This window comes from Schistocerca serialis, chromosome 4 (genome assembly GCF_023864345.2).
Source record: "Schistocerca serialis cubense isolate TAMUIC-IGC-003099 chromosome 4, iqSchSeri2.2, whole genome shotgun sequence".
In the NCBI taxonomy this organism is placed as follows: Eukaryota; Metazoa; Arthropoda; class Insecta; order Orthoptera; family Acrididae; genus Schistocerca; species Schistocerca serialis.
This window is the reverse complement of record NC_064641.1, coordinates 663685038-663709033: the sequence shown is the minus strand read 5'-3', so window position 1 is coordinate 663709033 and position 23996 is coordinate 663685038. Positions and strand designations below refer to the sequence as shown.

The following is a 23996-nucleotide window of genomic DNA, read 5'->3' as shown; positions in this document are numbered from 1 at the left end:
TCTTCACATTGATCACTTAACATCTGACGCTGGTCACGCCTCTTGTACACCCTACCAGGCCTGATAACAACCCTAAATACGGAATATTATTACTTCCTGGCGATTAGAACTATATACCGGACCGGGGATCGAGGCTGGGAGCTTTGACTTTCGCGCGCAAGTGCTCTACCGGGTGAACTACCCAAGCACGACTTATACCCAGTCCTTACGGATTTAGGTCATGTCCTACCTTCCTAACTTCGCAGAAGTTGTCCTGGTTGCCATATGGGCTAGCACTTCCGAGAGAAAGGAGATTTGGCTTTACCACAGTCTGGGGGATCGTTTCCAAAATGAATTTTTACTTTGCAGTGCGGTGTGTACTTACTTGAAACCTCCCGACAGACGGACCTGTACTCGAACCTAGGACCTTTGCGTTTCATGGGAAAAGTTGTAAGCTACCGCTTCTGTTTTGCTCTTTTCTGCTGATGGTTAAGCCTGAGAGCCGAACGTATAAGTGAAAAATTTTGCACAGCGGATTTTATAACGCTAATTTATCGCCCTGACACTTATACGCTCTCCAGAAGGGTAAGCTTATCCTTTGCTCTATATGTGACGTTAACCAGCCGTATGCAAATCTGATTAGTTTCTAACCATATCCTCAGTATACGCTAGAATGTTCAGATGTGTTGACCTACAAACACTGCCTCCACCAGGTGGTTGCAAACATGAAATACACAAATAAGGACATAATAAAATGACAAAGGAAAGTACTAGCTATGAAATGATACACTCAGTAGTGTTAAATTCTTTACTCTTCTGCAATTCACTCTATTCAAGATTACACAGTACGAGCAACATTATAGTTCTGCCTATTCACATTTGGTAATCGCTCTGTCTGGCACTGTCCTGTGGTATATACTCGCGGTCGTTAATTCAAGCGCGGAATACTGACATCAGCTGTGGCAATTGCAATTATATTTAGAACTACACTCGCGACTAGCAACGTGAAGCCTCAGCATAGAACGAAAAAGACACGTGATCAGCAATTTACTTTACTTCCCTCGCACGACCACTACAGTGATCTGACGCTTATCGCTGCTAAGGTTCTCGGCTCAGCGAGATAACATGAATTCTACTTCACCAAAAGCTTCCGTGGGCACCTCCACGGCTGCCTTGGAACACCAGACGATCCTCAGGCTCTCGCTACAAGTACTCTGTCCCAGTAACGAGGTCGCACACCTCGCCAGGACCAACCTCTCTCCTCGACGCTCCAGGAACAAGTGTTTCTCAGTCGCTACGCTTTTTCGTAGCTCCTGTTCTTTTTTCTTCCCCCTTTTAATGCGTGTGGCCAATCATGTTGCTGGAAGGCGTTCGTTTCCGAGCGCCGACCAATCTCATTTTTGCAACCGACCGAAGCTTCTAGAAGCTTCCAGACTGTTCCAGAAGCTTCCGCTCCGGCCGTTGGGAAAACCACCTACACGCCGCCACTCGTTTTGTGAGCGAGCCCTTGTATCTTCTCCTTGGCCACGTGGCTCCCGCTAAGCCGCGGTCCACCCGCCTGGGGTTTGCAGAGTAGCTTACGGGCGCTGTTGTCTTCAGCTCTCAGGCCTGCCTGCCAAGCTTGTGTCTTTCCCGTTCTCCTGCCAGCCTCCCGTCTCCGTCCGCTTCACTATCGCCCAACGTGCAGTTATTCTGCTACAAATTAAGATCCCTAGCCGATGTCAGTATCATTAATGGTTTCCTGTCTCGATGTTTATACTTCCGGAGTGGTAGTTGTAATGTCGACCAAAATGATGCCACCTTACAAAGTTTCTAATAAGCGGAACTCCCCATCGCACCCCCGTCAGATTTAGTGGTAAGAAGGGCCAGTGGATAACCTGTCGAAAACTGAACACAGATCAAGCATGAAAAGAAGAAGATGTACTGAAAAAAGAAGCAAAATCGAAACAGTGTACGGTACATGCTCGAGAAGTACAACATTGAGCCACTTTAAATAGGTGCGACGCCGTGGTTACGTGGTCATGGTGTCAGACTGCTAAGGGGAAGATCCGTGTCTAAATCTCCCTTATGTTCCATTTTTTAAATTATGAAACGTCAGTTCGGTCATTGACGTGGCTGTGTCGTGGCATAAGGTCCATTTTCAACAGCTAAGTGTAAGGAAGGAATCTCCTATTTGTTCTACACAAGTACCACATGGTATTACCCTTGAGTTCCGTTTTGGAAGTTTTGGCTCTTGAATTCCTTTGTTGTAATATAGTTCACACCCCTTCATTTGTTGTTTTCATTTCTGTGAGATTTCTATGTGCCATCTCGCCTGCTCTCACCATTGATCACAGTCACTTGCGATGGTAATACCGGATGGTTATAATTAAACTTTCCCTATTTGACACGTTATAACGCGGAAATTAACTACCGTACGAGTACCAAACTTGGCAGCATTAATACGCAGAGTATGGGGAGCATGATTTCCATGCGTCACAGCGCCACCGTCTAGTTCCAACCATGGCCACCAGGTGCCGTGGTCAGTCATCGTGATTCATAGTCTCACATACCGGAACAGTTGCAGTACACTTGTTGATGCGACGACGGGAACTTGTAAAAAAAGGAGCTGGGCTTTATTGGTGATACTGCCACTGAACTTCCAGAATATCGCGGGCTGAAAGAATTACGGAAGGGTCCTCTTTCTCTACCTGCTGTGCGGAACACGATGAACGAATCAACTGGAGAACTGGGCGTCACTCCGGGAAGAGACCGACGACCGGTTGAACCACAGATGGTTGATGAAATCACTGTTGCTGTGACAGACAACGCTGCGCTCAATTCCCGATCGTCAGACAGTGAGCGTGCTGTGTCACGACAGTTGAACATACCGTGGTCCACTGTATGGAAGGTGCTTCGAACCGTTCTCAAATGGTATCGGTACAAAATCCAGCACAGGACGCATAACGACGTGTTGGCTTCGCTCTCCACTTTCTCGCAATGGTTGAAGTTGACGATGGCTTTTCCTGGACCATCCTATGGACAGAGCTTATTTTTCTCGGACGGATGAGGTGAACACAAAAAAATGGCTCTGAGCACTATGGGACTCAACTGCTGAGGTCATTAGTCCCCTAGAACTTAGAACTAGTTAAACCTAACTAACCTAAGGACATCACAAACATCCATGCCCGAGGCAGGATTCGAACCTGCGACCGTAGCGGTCTTGCGGTTCCAGACTGCAGCGCCTTTAACCGGACGGCCACTTCGGCCGGCAGGTGAACACACAGAATTACCGAGTGTGGGAATCTTCACCTCCAATCAGTGTGCATGAAGTTCCTATGTGTGGTGAACGTGTCACCGGAAGGTGTGGCTTCAGGCTACGTTCATCATTGGCCTATTTATTTTTGAAGAGGTTGGCGCTCAAGGACCAAAGCCACGCAGTGTGACTGGCCAGCGTTACTGGGATATGCTTCGCCAGAATGTCATTCCCGCCCTATAGGAGAAAGATGCATTGAATTCATGCAAGGTTGGGCCCCACCGCATGTCGCTCTTGAAGTTCACCTATCAGCCGATCGTTTCCAAAAGCTTGGCCGGGACGATCACGTGATCTCACTCCCTATGATTTCTGGTTGTGGGGCTACCTGAAGGACAGGGTTTACCAGGGGAAGAGTCACACTTGTGCTGATCCGAAGCGCAGCATATCAAGAGAGGTAGCAGGCATACCTATGGACATGCTTCGTTCTGCTGTGCAGAATGCAATCCTGCGCTTTCAGATTCTTTTGGACACTGGTAGGCACCATACTATCTACATTATTCCGTGGTTTATTAAGTTTTCAAATTTATACTGACTTTTTGACCACCGGGTATTTCAACTGAAGTGATTCCGGATTATTTTTCTCCATCTCCTTAAAATTAATGCTACCAAGGTTGGTACTTATACGATAGTTAGTTTCCGTGTTAAATAGGGAAAGTTTAATTGTAATCACTCTGTATATTCTTACCTCATGACACATTTTCTATAACCAATGTACAGTATAACAATTGCCAAGACAAAAGAAGGAGAACAGGCACGTCAATGACCCGACGGAAAGATCATAATTTTGTAGAAAAAAAAATGGAGCATGTGGTGTCACCGCCAGACACCACACTTGCTAGGTGGTAGCTTAAATCGGCCGCGGTCCATTTAGTACATGTCGGACCCGCGTGTCGCCACTGTGTGATCGCAGACCGAGCGCCACCACAAGGCAGGTCTCGAGATACGGAATAGCACTCGCCCCAGTTGTACGACGACTTTGCTAGCGACTACACTCACGAAGCCTTTCTCTCATTTGCCGAGAGACAGTTAGAATAGCTTTCAGCTAAGTCCATGGCTACGACCTAGCAAGGCGCCATTAACCGTATCTGAAGATAGTCTTATTTGTATTATCAAGAGCGATGTACCGCAAGGATAGAATAAAGTTAAGTGTTCGAGGAGCTGCATACTTTTCTTATTAGAATTCACTACTTATCCTGTTCCAGAATTCACGCCCGTCTGCGTTAGATAGCGTGCATTTAGGCCGCCTCTATCTACAAGGTGTTGGCACATTTACCAACACATCAGAGCACAAGGGATATTTGAACACGGATCTCAGCCTTTGCAAGACAACACCGTGGCCACACAAACACGACGCCTTGATTCTTGCAGTTCGCTAGAAGTTGCACCTGTTGATGTAAGATCGTTCACGGTTTCTAAACAAACGGTTCAAATGGCTCTGACACTATGGGACTTAACATCTGAGGTCATCAGTCTCCTAGACTTAGAACTACTTAAACCTAGCTAACCTAATGACACGACACATATCCATGCCCGAGGCACGATTCGATCCTGCGACCGTAGCAGCAGCGCGGTTCCGGACGGAAGCGCCTAGAACCTCTCGGTCACAGCGGCCGGCGTTCACGGTTTATATTTGCTTCTTTTTTCACAAATCGGTACATCTTCTTCCTGTTTGATATGTGTTCAGTTTTTGGCGGGCTGTCATCTTGGGCATTTTACCACTAAATATGAGGGCGGGAGGGAGGGCGCTGCGAGGTTTCTCTTGTAAGGCAGTAGTTACCGTACCGCTCCCGACACTAGGTGAAAATAAACAAAGTGACGGAAGTAGCTGAGATCCACGTAGCAGCTAATCTCCATAACGAACCGGCAGGGAGCGCGGCACATCGAATAACTCCACGGAAGCGGAGCACGGCTACGGCTACAGCTGGTCTTGCGCGGCGCGGTGACCCGTGGTGTGGCGGGCTGGCAGATGCAGAGGGGCCGATACGGCAGCCGCAGCCGCGGCTGGGCGGCGCCGGTCACGACCGCCGAGGCCATCTCCGTGCCGTGTCCGGGCCGCAACCACCGACTCGAAGGAAGGCCTCGGCGCTTGTTGGTGACGTCACGTCAGTTAGGCACGGCGAACGCCTGGTCTGTTGCAGGCAGAAACGCCTGGGCGTGCTTATCACTATAAATCTACTATTTTTGGTCAAAATGTTTGGTGTTGTTTTGGATTTTGCAGTTTTATTTAGATGAAAGATTTTCTTACTACCGTAAAGCTACAAATGAAGATCACAGTTCTGTATTACTGAATCCTGTCGAAACAAACGTAGATCAATATGAGAAGATGCTTTGCCCCATTGCAAGCTTCGGAAATTTTACATTCAAGTAAATATATTTACTTGATCCATTTTTTTATTGAAACTTACTCCAACCCCCTTACAATGAACTCGTTTCTTTCATTTATTTATTTATTTTCGTTTGACATCGTCACTGGAAATGTGAACTAATTTACATGGCCTTGCCAGTCATTAGATTACAGTCGTTTTCAACGAAGGGAATTCTAAATAGGGAACAAAATAGCTTCACACATTTAAAATAGTGCTGAGCTTAATCTTTTTTAAACACGCACATTAGAAAAGATTAATATTCCCCTCTTGCAACTGTAAGGAGAAACTTTATAAGATAAAAAAAAAAATTATTTGATAAAACAAGTATCTTTTTCCTCTTCTGTCCCCCACCCCCTCCCCCAACGTCTACAATCGCAAGATATTTTATTAACATTCAGTGCTCCTCACCCCATAGTCAACCAAGATACCTAAAGAAGAGCACCAATATGTTCACAGTTTCTTGTAAAAGCAGCCCAGTACAAACGTAACTTCCTCAGATTTACAAATAAGGTAGAGAAGCACGAATTATGTTGCTGCTGGGCCATGAAGTTGTTTTTGTACGTCAATCCTTAAGGGGCTCCGGAAAGGCTCAAAATCATGAAAAGTTCAATTTTTAGTTTTTTTGCGTTTTCTGAATCTGCAGACTATTACCTTTTAATAGATATATAATTTATTCAATTCCGAAGACTACAACTATTTTTAAATTTTTTTTGAAATGTGTTCTACATGGGCGTGACCCACTGTGGCGCTGTTAAACTGCTGTCAAATGGTGTTATTATTAACGTCCGTGTTCATCAGGTACATTTTAGTCTGCCTCATGCAATAATGGAGGTGATAAAACCTATTTTCAGAGACTTAGCAGCACTTGAACTGTTGAAAAAGTGTATTCACGGAAAAACTCAAAACCCCAATGACAGTGTAACTAGTGTTATATGGTCGAGAATCCCCAAGACTGTATTTGTTGGAATAGAAACACTTCACTTTGGTGTGTATGATGCTGTTGCAACTTTCAATGATGGCAACATTGTAAGGTGCAAGGTATTTAGAAATATGGGAATGAAGATAGGTTCTAACATGGTACGAGCGATGCTAGCTTTAGACAAGGAACGCCTTCGCGCTGCAGACAGGGCTGTAAAGAGTCTAGATATACAAGCAAGAGTAAACAGGAGGAGGAACAAGAGGAAGCTGGAGGAGGAGTTTGCAGAGGATGAAGATAATCCATCCTATGGACCTGGAATGCACTAAAAAGTTAATCCAATCTTTGTCGCTCGATTCCCAAAACTTTTATTTTCTCATACTAATTACATGTTTTCTAAGGATCTTCCAAACATATTTGTTTCAAACTTTTAGTAAATGTTACACAGTACCTTCTGCATAATTTAACACAGCCTTTTTCCAAAAAACTGTATATTTTTGAATATATAAATATAAAATTGCAAAAAAATGTTGTGCATTTTCATTACAATTGAAAAAAACTCATCTTTAATAACTGAACTAAAATTTTGTAAAATCCCTGTGTTAAGTTGTAGCCCATATTCCAATAAATAATCTGTAAAAAGTTCAACTTCCTACCTCAAATACTTTGTGAGGAAGGATGTAATTTATAAGCGATATTTTAACATTGCAAGTATAGGGCGTTCCGGAGCCCCTTAAAACAGGTGGAAATTTAAGTTCAGTACACTATTTGTTAAGAAGTGTAATGAATTGCACAATTAATTGATTGCAGAAATCTCTCAGAACAATGTGTGTTGGTCAACTACCGCCTATAGTTTCACATTTTCCTGTGTCAGAGAGGGAGACACCACCATTATGAGTATGCCTGCAACAGACCTGGCGTTCGCCGTGCCTAGCTGACGTGACGTCACGAACAAGCGCCGAGGCCTTCCTTTGAGTCGGTGTTGGTCCGGGCCGCCTGTCAGTGTAACCACCGTGCGCCGGCAGCCCAGTCCGGAAATGCACACCCATCACCTTCGGCCATAAATATTGGCCGTTGTGAAACATTTCTCGGCATGGCTGTAAGATGTTCTATGTTCTACGTTGAAATGCGCTTATTTTTCGAACGACTCCTCTTTTAATACGAGGCGTTTTTAAGAAACAGAAACTTTCTTTTTGGAAAGAATATTATTTATTAATGTTTATTAATGTAAAGCAAGGTTAGCCCCTTCAAAATAGTTCCCATTAGGTATTACGCACGCACACCGGCGTTATTCCCAAGCCCCGGAATACTTCTGGTACTCTTCTGGAACAGCGTTCAGCTCTCTCAGCAACTGCCCTTAAAACTTTTACTTATTTCTGAGAATACGAAAAAGTCATATGGGCGAATATGGAGGCTGGGGCATCATTACAATATTGGCCAAGAATTCACAAACAAGTAACGAAGTCTGAGTATATTTGAGGGGGAAAAGCCATTAATCTTTATTGTGGCATAAACCCGTGCAATTTTTTTCGGATTGCTTCACGCAGTTAACTTGATCACAGTCACTGGAATTATGTCTTCTTCCACACGTTTAAGAGGTCAACTCGATTTCTCTTTACATTCTTCCACTTCGTCGTTTGAGTTGAATATCTCTAATTCTTCTTGCATATTCTCATTTCTTCTTCTACCAACCTTCGACAGATCTTAAAAATCTCATTTCAGCCGATTGTACGCTGTTTTTGTCTTCCTTTCTTTTCTATCCAAGATTCACTGCCATAGAATAAGACAAGCTCAGCCATTGTTTTTTAAATAATTTTATTTTTCTCGTCTTGTTCTTTAAGATTTTGTTAATAGTTCCACATTTGGCGAGTCTTGAACAATCTGCATTCGTCGCTGTTTTTGTTTGAAACTAAACAATTTTTGAATTAATTTTGTTGGCACGCGTTTCTTACCAAAGACACGTGAAAAAATTTCTTGATATGAACCACTTAACATGCCAACATCATTAGTGACTTCTGTGATTGTGATTCGGCGATCGTTTATAATCATTCCTCTATTTCTTTTTCCACGATTTCCGTCGATAATATCCTGGGCTGTCTAAGGCGCCCGCCAACTTAAAAAAAAAAAAAAAATCGTTCAAATGGATCTGAGCACTATGGGACTTATCTTCTGATGTCATCAATCCCCTAGAACTTAGAACTACACACACCCATGAGCGAAGCAGGATTCGAACCTGCGACCATAGCGGTCGCGCGGTTCCAGACTGAAGCGCCGAGAACCGTTCGGCCACACCGGCCGGCGCCAACTTCAATTTCTTCACTTCAGTCCTCCTTAGAGACTCTTGTACCACTCCTAATCCCTTGTTTTACTCATAGCAAACTCACCAAAAGCAATATTCAACATTTCTAAAACTTTGCTACACTTTATCCCATTCTTACAGCAAAATTAGATAGAAATTCTATAAAGTATTTTTATACAAAATAAATAATCGCTGATATGGCTACCATAATATACATAATTTTTTAACGTGTTTACCAATACACCGACGAAAAAATCGCGAGAGTCTCACTAACACAACTCGCCAAATTACAAAATTCCCGTCACCATTTGAAGACATTTCCTACAACGTTTCCGACATTTATGCGACTAGTACATCCAACCCCCGAAGTGATATTCTGAGTGATACGCAAAATCCCCTTTTACGACTAACATTGTTGTTGTCGATGTCTTCATTCCGAAGACTGACGCGATGCAGCTTTCCACGCTGGTGTATCCTATGACAGTCTCTTCATCTCTTCACGTCTATCGAAACCTATATCCTCTTGAACGTGTTTAGTAAAGCCAATTTCCTTTGTGATAAACGGTCCAAAAAAAAAAAAAAGAATTTTTTGACGAGCCGATTTCCAGTGTATGCATTTGGCCCAATCACGCACTAGACGAACTACTTTAAAAGGCGATATACAAAGATCCTAGCTCGAAATTAGATTGATCCTTGACTTAACGTTATTTTATTTCCGAGCCATCTATATGCTAGGCAGAAGAGGTTGATAGCATTAAAGTCTTAGAATTACAACGTGATAATAATTTCAGTTTGAAGGTGCATGTACCAGTACTGCTGAAGCGCTAAACAATGTGTATGTTGTCAGACATGGAGACATAAAAAGAAAAATGCTAGCATATTCCCTGAGTTGCATTCCATAGCATTATACGCGAATTTTTTTTGTGGTACTTCATCAAGCCAGTCTACGGTTTTGCGGATATAAATGAGTGTAATACGAATTATTTGCAGTGTAAACACGACAACGTCCTGGAAAGGACATTTCAAGGAAATGGAAAATAATTACTATCGCTTCCCAATACATCCATACCTTAATTTGTTGTGTATAATGTATCGATTTTTGAGAGCAACAGCTCACTTCACACAGTCATTTCCAGAAATAAGAGTAATCTACAAGGTGCCTACAAAAGAACTTGCAAGTGTTAACGTCTCTGTCAGATCCGTTTCGTATTATTAAACTTCTATTCCCTGCTGTTCGCACCCAATCATTGTGATTTAGTTTTGTACTTCGTATTTGTTAGCATTCAATGATACAGAACAACGTTATCACTGTTTCCCAGTGTACACTCTATCCTTTGTATACCAGCTACAATTTGAGCTTCCAAATTTCCTTTCTCTATTTATTCTCTGTATAAACAAGTGAGTGTGTGTGTTGAATTTATCTTTTATGTGGTAGCAGTACAGCATCTGGCTGTCTGCCGTGGTAGTAATAGTGTAGCCAAAGTATCTTTCTCAGTCAAGACAACGGGATTTGTACCTTTTCGGTAGTCATTCGACACTAGATAAGTGAGTGGTCTCTTCCGGCTACCTGGGGGAAGTTCGTTACAGGGCAAGCGTGCCCTCGACACTCGGGACTGAACCTCTGTTGAGTGAAGACGGTAGTCTTTAAGAGCGACTTGACGCTGGTGAGTGTTAATGTGTGATGGTGTGTACGTATTCCAACTGACGTACGCATTTGATTCGCTAGGTCAGGTTCAAGTTCGGTAATCGAATTCTATTATTTTCAGAGTGTGATCACAAGTACGTGAGTTTTTCTGTACGTAGTGTTCTTCCGGTCCTTGCTTTGTGTAACCAGAACACATGGTGTAGGAAGTTCGTTACTCCAGGAAGTTCGTTGCTCCAGCATAGGTTTAAAATTCAATTGTTTGATTTCTCTTTTAATTGGACTATATGAGTGAACTTTCCCCGTGTGTGTGTTTTATTTCTTCTACTTTTCATTTCGTTTCAGACTTAAGATTGTGTAACTTTTCTCATACCACACCGTAGTAAGTTCACGGTGCGTAACTTCAGTACCATCTCGTAGAAGTTTTACACTTAATTCCGCGTGATATTTAATTGCTCTTTGTGTCTATACATTCACATTTGTGTTCTTGAAGTCTTCAAGAGTCTTAGTAATTTTGCCTTGTTGTAGAACATTCATGGCATTTCAGGGTGTTTCACGCCATCGTACATTAGTTGCATGTGAAAGATGATTCAGATAACTTTCTTTGCCGAAAAATGTTCCATAGTATTCATATTCACAATAATTCAACATAGCGATAGGGATGAAAATCTGAACCTTAGACTTACTGTGACGGGCAAAATTCTTTTTACCTCTGTTATGTGTGAATCGTGTATAATCGTGTGAACTTTTCCAACGCGCGTCTAAGAATTTCTTTTTATTTATCACCGCGGTGGACCTCAGCACGTAGTATAATAATAGCATAACGGGGTGGCCGAGCGGTTATACGCGCTACAGTCTGGAACCGCGCGACCGCTACGGTCGCAGGTTCGAATCCTGCCTCGGGCATGGGTGTGTGTGATGTCCTTAGGTTAGTTAGGTTTAAGTAGTTCTAAGTTCTAGGGGACTGATGACCACAGCAGTTAAGTCTCATAGTGCTTAGAGCCATTTGAACCATTAATAATAGCATAAGTGCTTTAAATAATTAAATAACAGGCAATGACAATTTCATAGTTTTGAATTTACTTTGTTAATTTTAATATGATTTTTCATTTCGGTACATTGTGTTAAAGTGTGATGACTCTTTCTCAAACAGACACCTCCCCGTTTGTAAAATTATTTTAACACATCCGACGTAGCGTTTCTGAAGGCCAAAAAGGAGGGCTTATATTTTCTGATTTTTGTCTGATTATCTTTTTTTCTTGAGGATTAAGCTACTGCTTCCTTTGAATTATTTCGTTTATCATGTGTACTTAAACTGTTCATACATGACCATTCTGTCTGTTCATTTGGAACTTACCAATTCAGTGATTAATTCAGTTCTTATATTAAATTTTCCCAATTTTAATTAACGTGAATAGCAAGCCAGCAAAGTTTTGTGACACACGGAACATACAGTAGACTGCAGAGTTCCACATTGACTGACCAAGTTTCTGTTTGCAGGTCGCTTTCTAGTTAAGCATTCACCAAAGAAATGGTTCAAATGGCTCTGAGCACTATGGGACTTAACATCAGGTCATCAGTCCCCTAGAACTTAGAACTACTTAAACCTAACTATGTACTGAGTCGAACTGAAGTCACTTTCTGTTGATCATTCTTACATTTCGTGTTACGTATGTTTTTCGAGATTCTGCCTCGCTTCACGCAGCTTGGCGTAACAGTACTTGCACCATTTCTAGGTTTTACGTGTGAATTCGCCTACGCACAAACTTAACGTTCGTGGTTCGGTGAGGTGGTCAGTTTTTGAGGCGTGGTGCAGCATCGGGTTTTCATGAATCCATCTAAATACTAGGGCCGCTGAAATAATCAGAACTTCGTCTAATAAGATGTTTTCAACCACTTACTAACGCATATGGAATTCTTCCTTTTTGTGTTGATATATTACAACGTGTGTTTGAAGCACAACCGATTTAGCGGTTTATTGTAGCCATAGTTGTACCTTAGATGAAATAGTAATCACTTGAATCGAAGTTTATGCGGTTTATTCGTAATCCCGTGCCACTGTTTATTGAATCTTTTATTTTCACGATAGTGTGTGCACTTTGTAACCTTCATCGAGTTATCACAAGTAACATTACAGACTTTCTGCCTTCTGCAGGGACACACATCTTCGTGAAGCACTGCTGTAGTCAGCACACACGTATCCTAAAACTTCAGTCAGCTGTACGATTCGGCCATTTCTTTGATGCTTTTCAGGCTAGAAGATAAGTGAACATCTGGAGATGGAGAGAAAACGCGTGGTACATCACTTTATGTACGATGTGATTGCTACTTGTCTTTAGATTTCAGATTTATAAAGTGAAAAGATTAGATTAATAGATCGAGCCATGTATGCTAACTGCACCTAACTTGCCTCGAAGTTTGGTTACTTACACATTATTCAAACAAGATTATGGACTTATTACAAGTTAGTATTCAAATGTTCATTTTATTTCGTTGCGCAAAGTAACTCGTACTTATCCTCTGTAAAATTGCAGTCAGATATTGTTGTAATATCGTTTCTTTGGTTTCAACTATATGTAGGTCATTTTTTCAAGGTATGTTTCAGGGTGCATAGTAGCATGTACTTCAAATTTAAAAAGAAAGGTAGGTAACTTACAATATGTAATATGCATTCTTGTTTTATGACATGTCCTATATCCTTGAGATTCTCCTCACTGTAAACCTGCGGAAAAAGACACAACTAATCTGAACTTTTAGTCTTTATCCTTCAGCATCCGATCTGTGGTGCAATGACGATTCTGTGGGCGGTCTGATACCAGGCTTCACGCCCAGAACACTTTGTAACGTTAGGTGGCGATCACGAACACTGATGCCGGTCGATATAGGCTGACTCGAAGTAGAGGAGCTGCTAGGTGAAGAGTACGTACCGTGCCTGTCGAAGGGCAGTGGCTGGCAGTAGCCGTCGGAGCGAACGTCGCAGCGGAAGACGGCGCCGCCCTCCGTCACACCGAGCTGGAACTGCGACGTGTCCGCCTTGGGCGCGCCGACCAGCACCCTGCAACAAGGCGGGCGACCAGCTACAGTGTGCTGCACGCTGCGAGGCGCTGCTGCCAATTCTGCACATATACAGGGTGTGTCGTAATTATAAAGCCAAGAACGACACGGGTGAAACGATAGGCTAATAGAAGCGAAAACGTTCCAGTGCGTTTTCAAGAGGTGAGATCCCACGCCGACCGGGGTGGCCGAGAGGTTCTAGGCGCTACAGACTGGAACTGCGCGACCGCTACGGTCGCAGGTTCGGATCCTGCGTCGGGCATGGATGTGTGTGATGTCCTTAGGTTAGTTAGGTTTAAGTAGTTCTAAGTTCTAGGGGACTGATGACCTCAGAAGTTAAGTCATATAGTGCTCGGAGCCATTTGAACCATTTGAGGTCCCACAGCTCGTACGCTTTTGAAAAACGTCTTGACTAACGCCTCCAGACACTGATAAAATTCTTTAACGACTCAACACATTCTTAAAGGCAATCACAGCATCATATTGAGTGAATATAAAAAATTCACATCAGATAATAAAACCACGAATCTGTCGCTGTTGCCACATCGTAATATAAATTACATGCAAAGTGTGCTGGAGAGTGCGCTGAGCTTTATTTAAAACCATTAGCCTTAATTTTAATTGTAAGTGTGGACGTATGGTTTTTATTTATTTTCTGAGTCATCGGCCTTCTGATTGGTTTGATGCAGCCCGCCACGAATTCCTCTCCTGTGCCAACCTCTTTATCTCACAGTAGCACTTGAAATCTACGTCCTCAATTATTTGCTGAATGTATTCCAATCTCTGTCTTTCTCTACGGTTTGTTCCCCTCTACAGCTCCCTCTAGTACTAAATGCATAATTAGAACTAAAAAATAAGTTCACTACTGTCACCACTAATCATGTACACATCCTGCGAACCCAGTCATTCCACATCATTTCCAATGATATATGGAACATGTAACCAACTAACTAACTACAACACCCCTTCCTTAATGTCTTCTGTAAATAGGGACAAAACGTTGGATTTCTCCAAGAAATTCATCTGATCACGGCTTAATAGCGTGAGACATTTTAATAAGTGTGAGGCCATGGCATACACTGTTGCCGTAGGAATGGCACACAGGCGCGGCCAGGGCTGATATGTTATAAGCAGGCGTTTCATCGTTACGGTAGGGGTCGTCGGCTTGTTTTGTTGATCACGGCAGCTGCCCGGACCCTCAGAACAAGTGGTGCCGCTAAGGGGCCGTGTGGAGCCTAGGCTAGGGCCCCGAGAGGCGAGGAGCGGGTTATCTGGGCGCCCGGGCCGCGCTAATGGACACTGCCGGCGACGTGGCGCGATAGCCGCAGCTCCTACGGCCAGATAGAGACCCCACCCGCTGCCGGCTTCCTGCTCCCTGACAGCTGCTGGAGAGCCACCAGGAGAACGGCCGCCGCTCCTGTGCCGTGTTATTACACGCCAGCACCATCGCGCTGGTACTTCGCCTTGGCCACCGTCCAATATCGTCTCCGAATCGGAGGTTCCTGAGGTTTGCAAGCGCAGAGCAGCGTTGTAGAGTGCGCACGGAATAACGTGGCCGGTAGATGTGCGGTCGGCAGAGTAGACGTGGGTTAGCGGTAGCGGACAGGCCGTGAGCGCGCTGTAAGGCAAATGGCGAGCATTGGAGGGGAAGCGCCGTTCTAAACTGAAGCATACGCTCATACTTTTCGCAAATGTTAAGTAGAGCCTCTCCACCCCCAAACTTGGATGGTGATCATTCTGCTTTGGTTACTGTCTGAAAGTGCAACAGAACTAGCACTTTATTTTCGCCTGACATAAATTTCAGGGAAACGTCATGAGTCTCTCGAGTATCATACCATTTCTGCAAACCCAGAATCTACTCTGTAGGAATCAACATGGATTCCGGAAACAGCGATCGTGTGAGACCCAACTCGCTTTATTTGTTCATGAGACCCAGAAAATATTAGATGAAGGCTCCCAGGTAGATGCCATTTTCCTTCACTTCCGGAAGGCGTTCGATGCAGTTCCGCACTGTCGCCTGATAAACAAAGTAAGAGCCTACGGAATATCAGACCAGCTGTGTGGCTGGATTGAAGAGTTTTTAGCAAACAGAACACAAAATGTTGTTCACAATGGAGAGACGTCTACAGACGTTAAAGTAACCTCTGGCGTACCACAGGGGAGTGTTATGGGACCATTGCTTTTCACAATACATATAAATGACCTAGTAGATAGTACCGAAAGTTCCATGCGGCTTTTCGCGGATGATGCTGTAGTATACAAAAAAGTTGCAGCATTAGAAAATTGCAGCGAAATGCAGGAAGATCTGCAGCGGACAGGCACTCAGTGCAGGGACTAGCAACTGACCCTTAACGCAGACAATTGTAATGCACTGCGAATGCATAGAAAGAAGGATCCTTTATTGTATGATTATATGATAGCGGAACAAACACTGGTAGCAGTTACTTCTGTAAAATATCTGGGAGTAAGCGTACGGAACGATTTGAAGTGGAATGATACGCTGATGATGTCATCATGTCTATATAAGCGAGAAACCGTAGCAGCCCCGGCAGTCAGTCAACTCCTGACGACGATGGCGGAGATGGCCAACGAAAGCTTGAGGATTTTATTCGAATTGACGCGCCTGGAAATCCGAGAGCGTTTTATTCAATCGCGTTATTGTTGCAAGCAATACGCCTTTGCAGCGTGTGTCCTTCCGGTTTTCAATTTTGTCATTCAAAAGTGCGTTACTTAAATGTGTAGGTAACGTTCTTCGATTTGTAAAGGTGCGAGCCAAAGGCGAAAGGGTTCGTAGCAGCAACACAGCCACTTTCCATAATACGCTAGTGTAGCATTGCGACACGGCGCCCGTCCAGATGCGGCAGCGCACCTGTTGATCGGCGACCAGTGAGTTATCCAATGGCCAATTGCTCTGAGAACTATGGGACTTAACATCTGAGGCCATCAGTCCCCTTGACTTAGAACTACGTAAACCTAACTAACGTAAGGACATCACACACATCCATGTCCGAGGCAGGATTCGAACCTGCGACCGTAGCAGCAGCGCGGTTCCGGACTGAAGCGCCTAGAACCGCGCGGCCACAGCGGCCGGCCCAGTGAGTTATCGAAACTAGGGGCGCTCAGGCACGTACCGTACGTAGCATTTGCGGCGTCCACACAAGACAAACGCACTTTGGCGCGTCTAAATACTGGTCGGCCGGACAGGCTGGCCATCGTATCGGCGAGTTATCGTGTCCGGTGTAGTGTGGGCTTCCGCTCAATCGTCATCCTAATAGGACCGCCTGCCGCGCTGTCCAGCCGCAGCATTGGTGGGACGAGTGTCGAACTGAGGCCCTGCGTGCCACCAAGGCAGTGGACGTTCGCCAGGGCCAGACACCGCTACCGAAAAGCAGGTTTCATACCTGGATGCAAATGTAAACGACAGTCGGTTGAGAACTTTGTCAGTTTCGACTAATTTATCGAAGCAAGACTGTTCCCTGTCTGAAATGAACCGAGCTAGCTAGCTGATCGTGTTCTGCGACGATGCATACTGTAACATTTCTCGCATCAGCCCAAATAATTAAACACGGTTGCAGCAGCGAAACTGGGTACCAACTTAAGAGCAAGTCAGCAAGTCACTTTGTGCAGGAGACTAGTACGAAAATCGCCTCTATCCTCTCACCAAGAAAACGCAACAGCTTACTAAATAAACATGTAATTTTGTATAAATAACTATTTCCATGAAAATATTCTTTACCATGGCCTGTCAGATGACTGTGTCATACCTACGCATGGGTTCAAACTTTACCTGACGGGAAACAGTGTAATCAGAAGGTTACGTGGCAGTTTCATTTCACAACAACTTCTTTACAATTTTCCCTCGGTTTTATAAAATAGCCGGCCGGAGTGGCCGAGCGGTTCTAGGCGCTACAGTCTGGAACCGCGCGACCGCTACGGTCGTAGGTTCGAATCCTGCCTCGGGCATGAATGTGTGTGGTGCGCTTAGGCTAGTTAGGTTTAAGTAGTTCTAAGTTCTAGGGGACTGATGACCTCAGAAGTTAAGTCCCGTAGTGCTCAGAGCCATTTGAACCATTTTACAAAATAATTGTATTTATTGCTAGTTACTACAAATGTTTTAATGATTTGTTATCAGCTATTAAATGCTTTGTGTATCCTTACACTTCTTTTTTCATTATCGGATGCACCATGGCACTATGTGATATTGTTTAAAGCTTAACCTCTTTATTGATCATTGTACTACTATATATTAGTGTAATTGCAGTTTTCAGATGGAAATGAAAACAGTACAGAACAGAAGGAGTAGTATAGCGTTGTTGACTGGAAGATCCCGAGCGCTTTTTTCACCGACTAATCCGGAAGGATTTCCTTCCTCCCTTGCGGTGTCTTAGATTTATCTGTTGTAAATGGCATTTTTGTTTCCTTTAATTTACGTCTATAGTCAGAAACAAAAAGTTTGTGACCATAGACGTAAATTAAAGGAAAGTTTATTATATACGCGTCACTGTTTTATTCGCCATAATGTCGCAACTTGTGTGACATTATTGTGTTTAGTGACCGCCTCCAGAGCTGAGTGGTCAGCGTGAGAGAATGCCGTGCGAACGGCCCAGATTCGATTCCCGGCCGGATCGGAGGTTTTCTCCTATCGTGGACTGGGTGCTGTGTTGTCTTCATTATCATTTCATCCTCATCGCCGCGCAAGTCACCGAAGTGGCGTCAACTAAAAACACTTGCACCGGGCTGCCGATCTATCCGACGTGATGGTCTAACTACACGCAAAAAAGTATATTGTGCGGCAACCCTGTTCTGACACGTAACGTACTCCTCTCAAACGACACGAAGGGGAACAACAGACGGAATATCATCATCAGTAACGTGTCCTGTCTCCAAGATACGCTGCAGAGAGGTTTCGCATCTAATCCTGGGTACTAGCGCAAAGTCTGGTCAAAAATGTCAAATGTGTGTGAAATCTTATGGGACTTAAATGCTAAGGTCATCAGTCCCTAAGCTTACACACTACTTAACCTAAATTATCATAAGGACAAACACACACACCCATGCCCGAGGGAGGACTCGAACCTCCGCCGGGATCAGCCGCACAGTCCATGACTGCAGCGCCTCAGACCGCTCGGCTAATCCCGCGCGGCGCAAAGTCTGGTAGTCAGGAACTTTACGCCACCACCTTTCCTCACCTTAGCGGCCAAGTACTGGTGGTGAAAACTACTTCCACCATCAGGAATCGAACAGGCTACCTCTGAGTCATGCACCGTCGCACAGGTCCGTGTGTGTGACCTCAAATACGGAGGCTGGTTCGAAAACCAATTGTAGGGTGATTCCAGCAACAGACCAGCAGGACATCCCCATGAAGTACTGCCAGTTACAGAACTTCGTCGATCGACCCCCGTTATGGCAGACAGCAATTGTCAAAAGATTAGACATAAGGTCGTTACACGAGCAGTGAGCGAGGAGAATTAAGTTGACACGCAGGTGACGATCAGCAGGCACGGTGGGTGGCGACAGAGCCCTCACCCCTTCCTAAGTATAGCGGCGCCGCTGCAAGACTATGAATAGAATAGGAGTGCCGCCGAGACGCCCGTTCTGGGCCGCTTTACCCGCGTCTGCCTCTCCGTAGAGGGACAACCCGCCGATTCCCTTATTACGCACATCACATCCATCCCTTCCTCCTCCCATCAACAGCCCATCGGCGACGAGTTCATTGGCGACGATTAATGTGATCATGAGCAGCGTACGTCCCATCATCAAGGAAATTAGGTAAGAAAAGATGTTCTTCTTAAACTTTCTAGCTGAGCCGAAGTTAGTAGGCTTAGCCTCTCAGAGTATCGGAAGTAGACCCACAAGGACAGACATCTCAACGGGCACAGTTTCAACTACCCTGCTCAAAGGAGAGTTTTGCTGAACACTGATACACAGTGTAAGTAGGCTGTTTAGGTTTTTATGTTGGTAACGCCACGTAGCGCTCTGTATGAAAATCACTTGCTGTGCTGTGTGCAGTCTGTGTCTGGTTGGCATTGTTGGAATATTCGCCATTGTAGTGTTGGGCATTTGGGTGTGAACAGCGCGTATATTGGATATCATGAACTGATTATATATATATATATATATATATATATATATATATATATATATATATATATATATATGACTTTTGAACACTTGTCTAAGTACGTTCAGTTCTGCTCAGCTGTTTGAAAATCAAATAACTGTAGGGGTTTATCAGCAAAATCATTAATAAATTTTTCTAAGGGGAGGTTTCAACAGAGCTACAAACATATCGGACGAGAATCATGTTGGTACCCGCCGAAACAAACAGTATGTTTTCAAAGTGGCCATCGGGCACATGAAATCGAGTCATCTCTCTCCAGAAAGTGCAGTCATAAATCTAGAATATAAACGCAATAAGATCAAATGGCTCTGAGCACTATGGGACTTAATAGCTGAGGTCATCAGTTCCCTAGAACTTAGAACTACTTAAACCTAACTAACCTAAGGACATCACACACATCCATGCCCGAAGCAGGATTCGAACCTGCGACCGAAGGTCGCGCGGTTGCAGACTGTAGCGCCTAGAACCACTCGGCCACTCCGGCATGCCAACCGGTCTGGTAACTAGTAAATTTCTGCAGTTCATGAAAGCGGGCACTCGATGCCGAGAGTACGTGTAGCGCTGTATCCCATATTAAAATACATATCGCGCGTGTGGTGTTTCATGGTCGACGCCACTGTAATGTCGGCACAACTGCATCATTTACATTTGTGTTACTATGCTACTTCTTTGAGAGTCAGATCCTTTCCTGACAAACCAGTGATAGATATTGTCGAAAGCTAGAATTTTCATAGAATAATAACGTGGCAAATGCACCGACAATATTGCATACAACAAATCTGTCACGAAAAACTCGATTTTAAGGTATATAACGTCAACAAACTGTACCAAGGTTTTATGATGACGACGTGCTCATTAAAAACGAAGCACAAGCTCGTGTTGGGGGAAGGATATGAACTATGTACGAGTATTTTCCCAAAGGAACAATCCCGGTATTTGCCTAGGGAAATCACGGGAAAAAATATAGGTTGTCTTACGGGAAAGTGAATCCCGGACTTCCCGAATATGAGATCGGTGTTTTAACTGCTGCGCAACCTCGCTTGACGAACAAACGGAAAAGATTCAGCAAACCCTGATAATTTCAAGTAGTGAAAGTGAAATGAAAGAACTAACAGATGAGCCGCATAGGTCGCTCTTCCACTATTGGTTGTACTTTTGAAGTAATTTATCTGGACAGTCTGGTATGGCATTAGGAGACAAAAGGAAAGATCGTTCACGCGGGAGGATCGTGCAGAAATGCTATCGTTTGAGCGTCGCAAAGACTCCAGTAGAGGTGACGTATAAATAGCCATCCCTGTCGTTGTGAAGCAACTGAAAGAGTTAAATAAGTCACCAGGCCCAGATGGAATTCAAGTTTGGTTTTAAAAAGAGTGCTCTTCGGCACTGAACCCTTGCAAAGGTTGCATTTATTACGAATCTCTAGCCCAGCTCAGAGCCCAAGCGACTGGAAAAAGCATAGGTGACTCATGTATATATGAAAGGTAAACGAATAGACGCGCAGTTTCACACAGTCCACAGATCAACACCGACTTTCAAAACATCCCCTTTTCTCACTTGATATCATGCGAACCACGGATGAATGGCAAAATGCGGATTCCATATTTCTAGACTTCCCGAAAGCGTTTGACACAATACCCCATTGCGGACTGTTAACAAAGGTCCGAGCATACGGAATAGGTTCCTAGATGTGTAAGTGGCTCGAAGACTTCTTAAGAAATAAACCCACTATGTTGTGCTGGACGGCGTCCACAAGAGACGTCACGAGTGCGTCAGGGAAGTGTGATAGGACGTCTCTTCTTCCTTGTATACATAAACGATGTCACAGAGAGGGTGAGCAGTAATCATGCAACTGTTTGCTGATGACGCTGCAGTGGACGGGAAAGTGTTGTCGTTGAATGATTGTACGGAGACACATTATCTATTTGGTGTGAGAAATATCAGCTTGCTCTAAATGTAGGAAAATGTAAGTTAATGTGGGTGAATAGGAAAAGCAATCCGGTAATGTTCGCTTACAGTGTTATTGGCGTACTGCTTGCACAAACACATCGATTAAATAAATAGGCGACATGAAAAGAAACGAAAAGAGCAAGTAGGAAGGCGAATGGCCGCCTTCCCTTTATTGGGAGAATTCTAGGAAAATTTAGCTCATCTAAAAAGGAGACCGCGTATGGAAATAGAACACTGGTACGATCCTATCTTGAGTACTGCTCGAGTGTTTGGGTTCCCCACAAGATCAGATTAAAGGAAGACATCGAAGAAATTCAAAGGCGTGTTGCTAGGTTTGTTGCTGGTAGATTCGATCAACACGCAAGTATTGCGGCGACGAGTCGTGAACATAAATGGGAATCCTTGCAGAGAAGACGACGTTCATTCGGGAAACACAACTGAGAAAATTTAGAGAACGGGTTTTTGCGGCTGATTGCAGAACGATTCTAATGCTACCAACGCACATTTCGCCCAAGGACAATGAAGACAAGAGAAATTAGGCCCTCTCTCCGTTTGCTGACTGCCGAAATGAATGACTAGTAGTGGTCCCTACCGAATGGTGGCTTGCTGATTATGTATGTAGATGTAGACTTTATGGCCTAAACATAGATACATTAAAATCTACTAATGGATTACATATTGTCGTGAGAGATGCCGAAACTGAGTAACTTTTAAAATTGTGTATTGTATCAATCACAGTTGCAAACTGTCACAAATAAGTCATAAAGTGATCTGAACTATTTATCATTAGCTCTAATCTGCAGATGAGATAGGGACAATAAATAGTCTACTTTTGAATTAAAATCTATCATTTCCTTATTCTCCATAAATACTTGTACGACCTTCTCCTGCGTGATTATTTACTCTTACTCTGAAGGATATAACCGAGTATTCACTTTCACGAAGCAGTGGCGCTATTTCGAGACCGTGGAAACGTTAATCTCTTAGATGGATGAGGAAACAGCACTTTTTGTTTCCTCCATACACTCCAGAGAATTAGGTAGACCGATAAAATAACGGATGAGGAACTTCTCTGCAAAATCGGTGAAGAAAGGAATAAGGGACAACAGGATAATATGACATGTGTTACAACAGCAGGGAATAACCTATATGATACTCGAGAGAGCTGTGGAGGGTGAAAAGCAGAGGAAGACAGAGATTTGAATAAATCCAACAAATAGGTAGGATGTAAGTGCTACTCTGAGATGAAGAGGTTAACGCAGTACACAGTTGTATAGTTACTTATCTGTGAAAATATTACACTAGCTAAGTCGCTAATGTGGTGTAAATTGATTAGTGAATGTGGGACATCAGAAAAACATGTTGTACGTTTTAATTGTGTGGTATTTTATTTGTGACATGCTGATGTTTGCTGCCACTTTTTATCACAATTTGACGCAACGTCACTATGTAACGTTCAGTGATGTAAAAAGCATATTCATCTAACAATGCTGTAAGGTTCGTTCTAACGTTGCGGTAGAGTACACTTTTGTGATATAAAATCGTAAATGTTTGAGCCACTATCACGGGATGATGACAGCGTAGTTCTGTCGAAACCGGCAATAGTAATAAAACGGAATACTGGCGATCCTGGGAAAGTTGATTCTCCAAGAACAATATAATCTCATATCGCCGCCAACGACGACGAAATGTCAAAGGTATACTTTATAAATGTGTACATTAGCAGAAATTAAGATAGCCTATATGTCCTTTGTTCATTGATAGTTATGTATTTTACAGTATCACAAGTGGACTACCTTACTGCAGTGTTGTCTCTGCAGCACAGCTTATTACCATAGCAAATTAAAGACAGTATAACTCGTTTAGAATAGTCCATTTAATAGTCATGCTTTACCCAGTAAGCATCACAGAAAATTCTCATCTAAAGAAACCAGGCAAGGATATAATTCTATAGGGTGTCCAACTTCCACTGCTCAGACATCACCTTTATTTTCAGCTAATGCAATTAGTAACTACGCTATTCAGCATAATAGATATTAACTGTGGCAAGCCAGCCGCTGTGGTCGAGCGGTTCTAGGGGAACCGCACGACCGCGACGGTCGCATGTTCGAATTCTGCCTCGGGCATAGATGTGAGTGATGTCCTTAGGTTAGGTTTAAGTAGTTCTAAGTTCTAGGGGACTGATGACCTCAGATTGTTAGGTCCCATAGTGCTCAGAGCCATTTGAGTTATGGCAAGTTGACTTAATGCACACACTTCCATGTACTCGTTGATGTACTGTTATCATCTGGAAAATTTTGGTCTCTTCGACGTCCCCTACCCCGATCTGACATTATCAGACTGTTTTCTATTCCCTCCGCTCTATGTAAACTCTATG

General features: G+C 43.7%; 1 protein-coding gene across 1 annotated transcript in view; it reads right to left on the bottom strand.

Moving 5' to 3' along the window:
• LOC126473136 (integrin alpha-PS2-like) overlaps positions 1 to 23996 on the bottom strand; it is a 775755-nt gene that overhangs the window by 478879 nt on the left and 272880 nt on the right. Inside the window, exon 2 of the mRNA XM_050099995.1 lies at positions 13425 to 13552. Coding sequence (XP_049955952.1) covers positions 13425 to 13552 — 128 coding nt within the window. The remainder of the gene's footprint in view (positions 1 to 13424; positions 13553 to 23996) is intronic.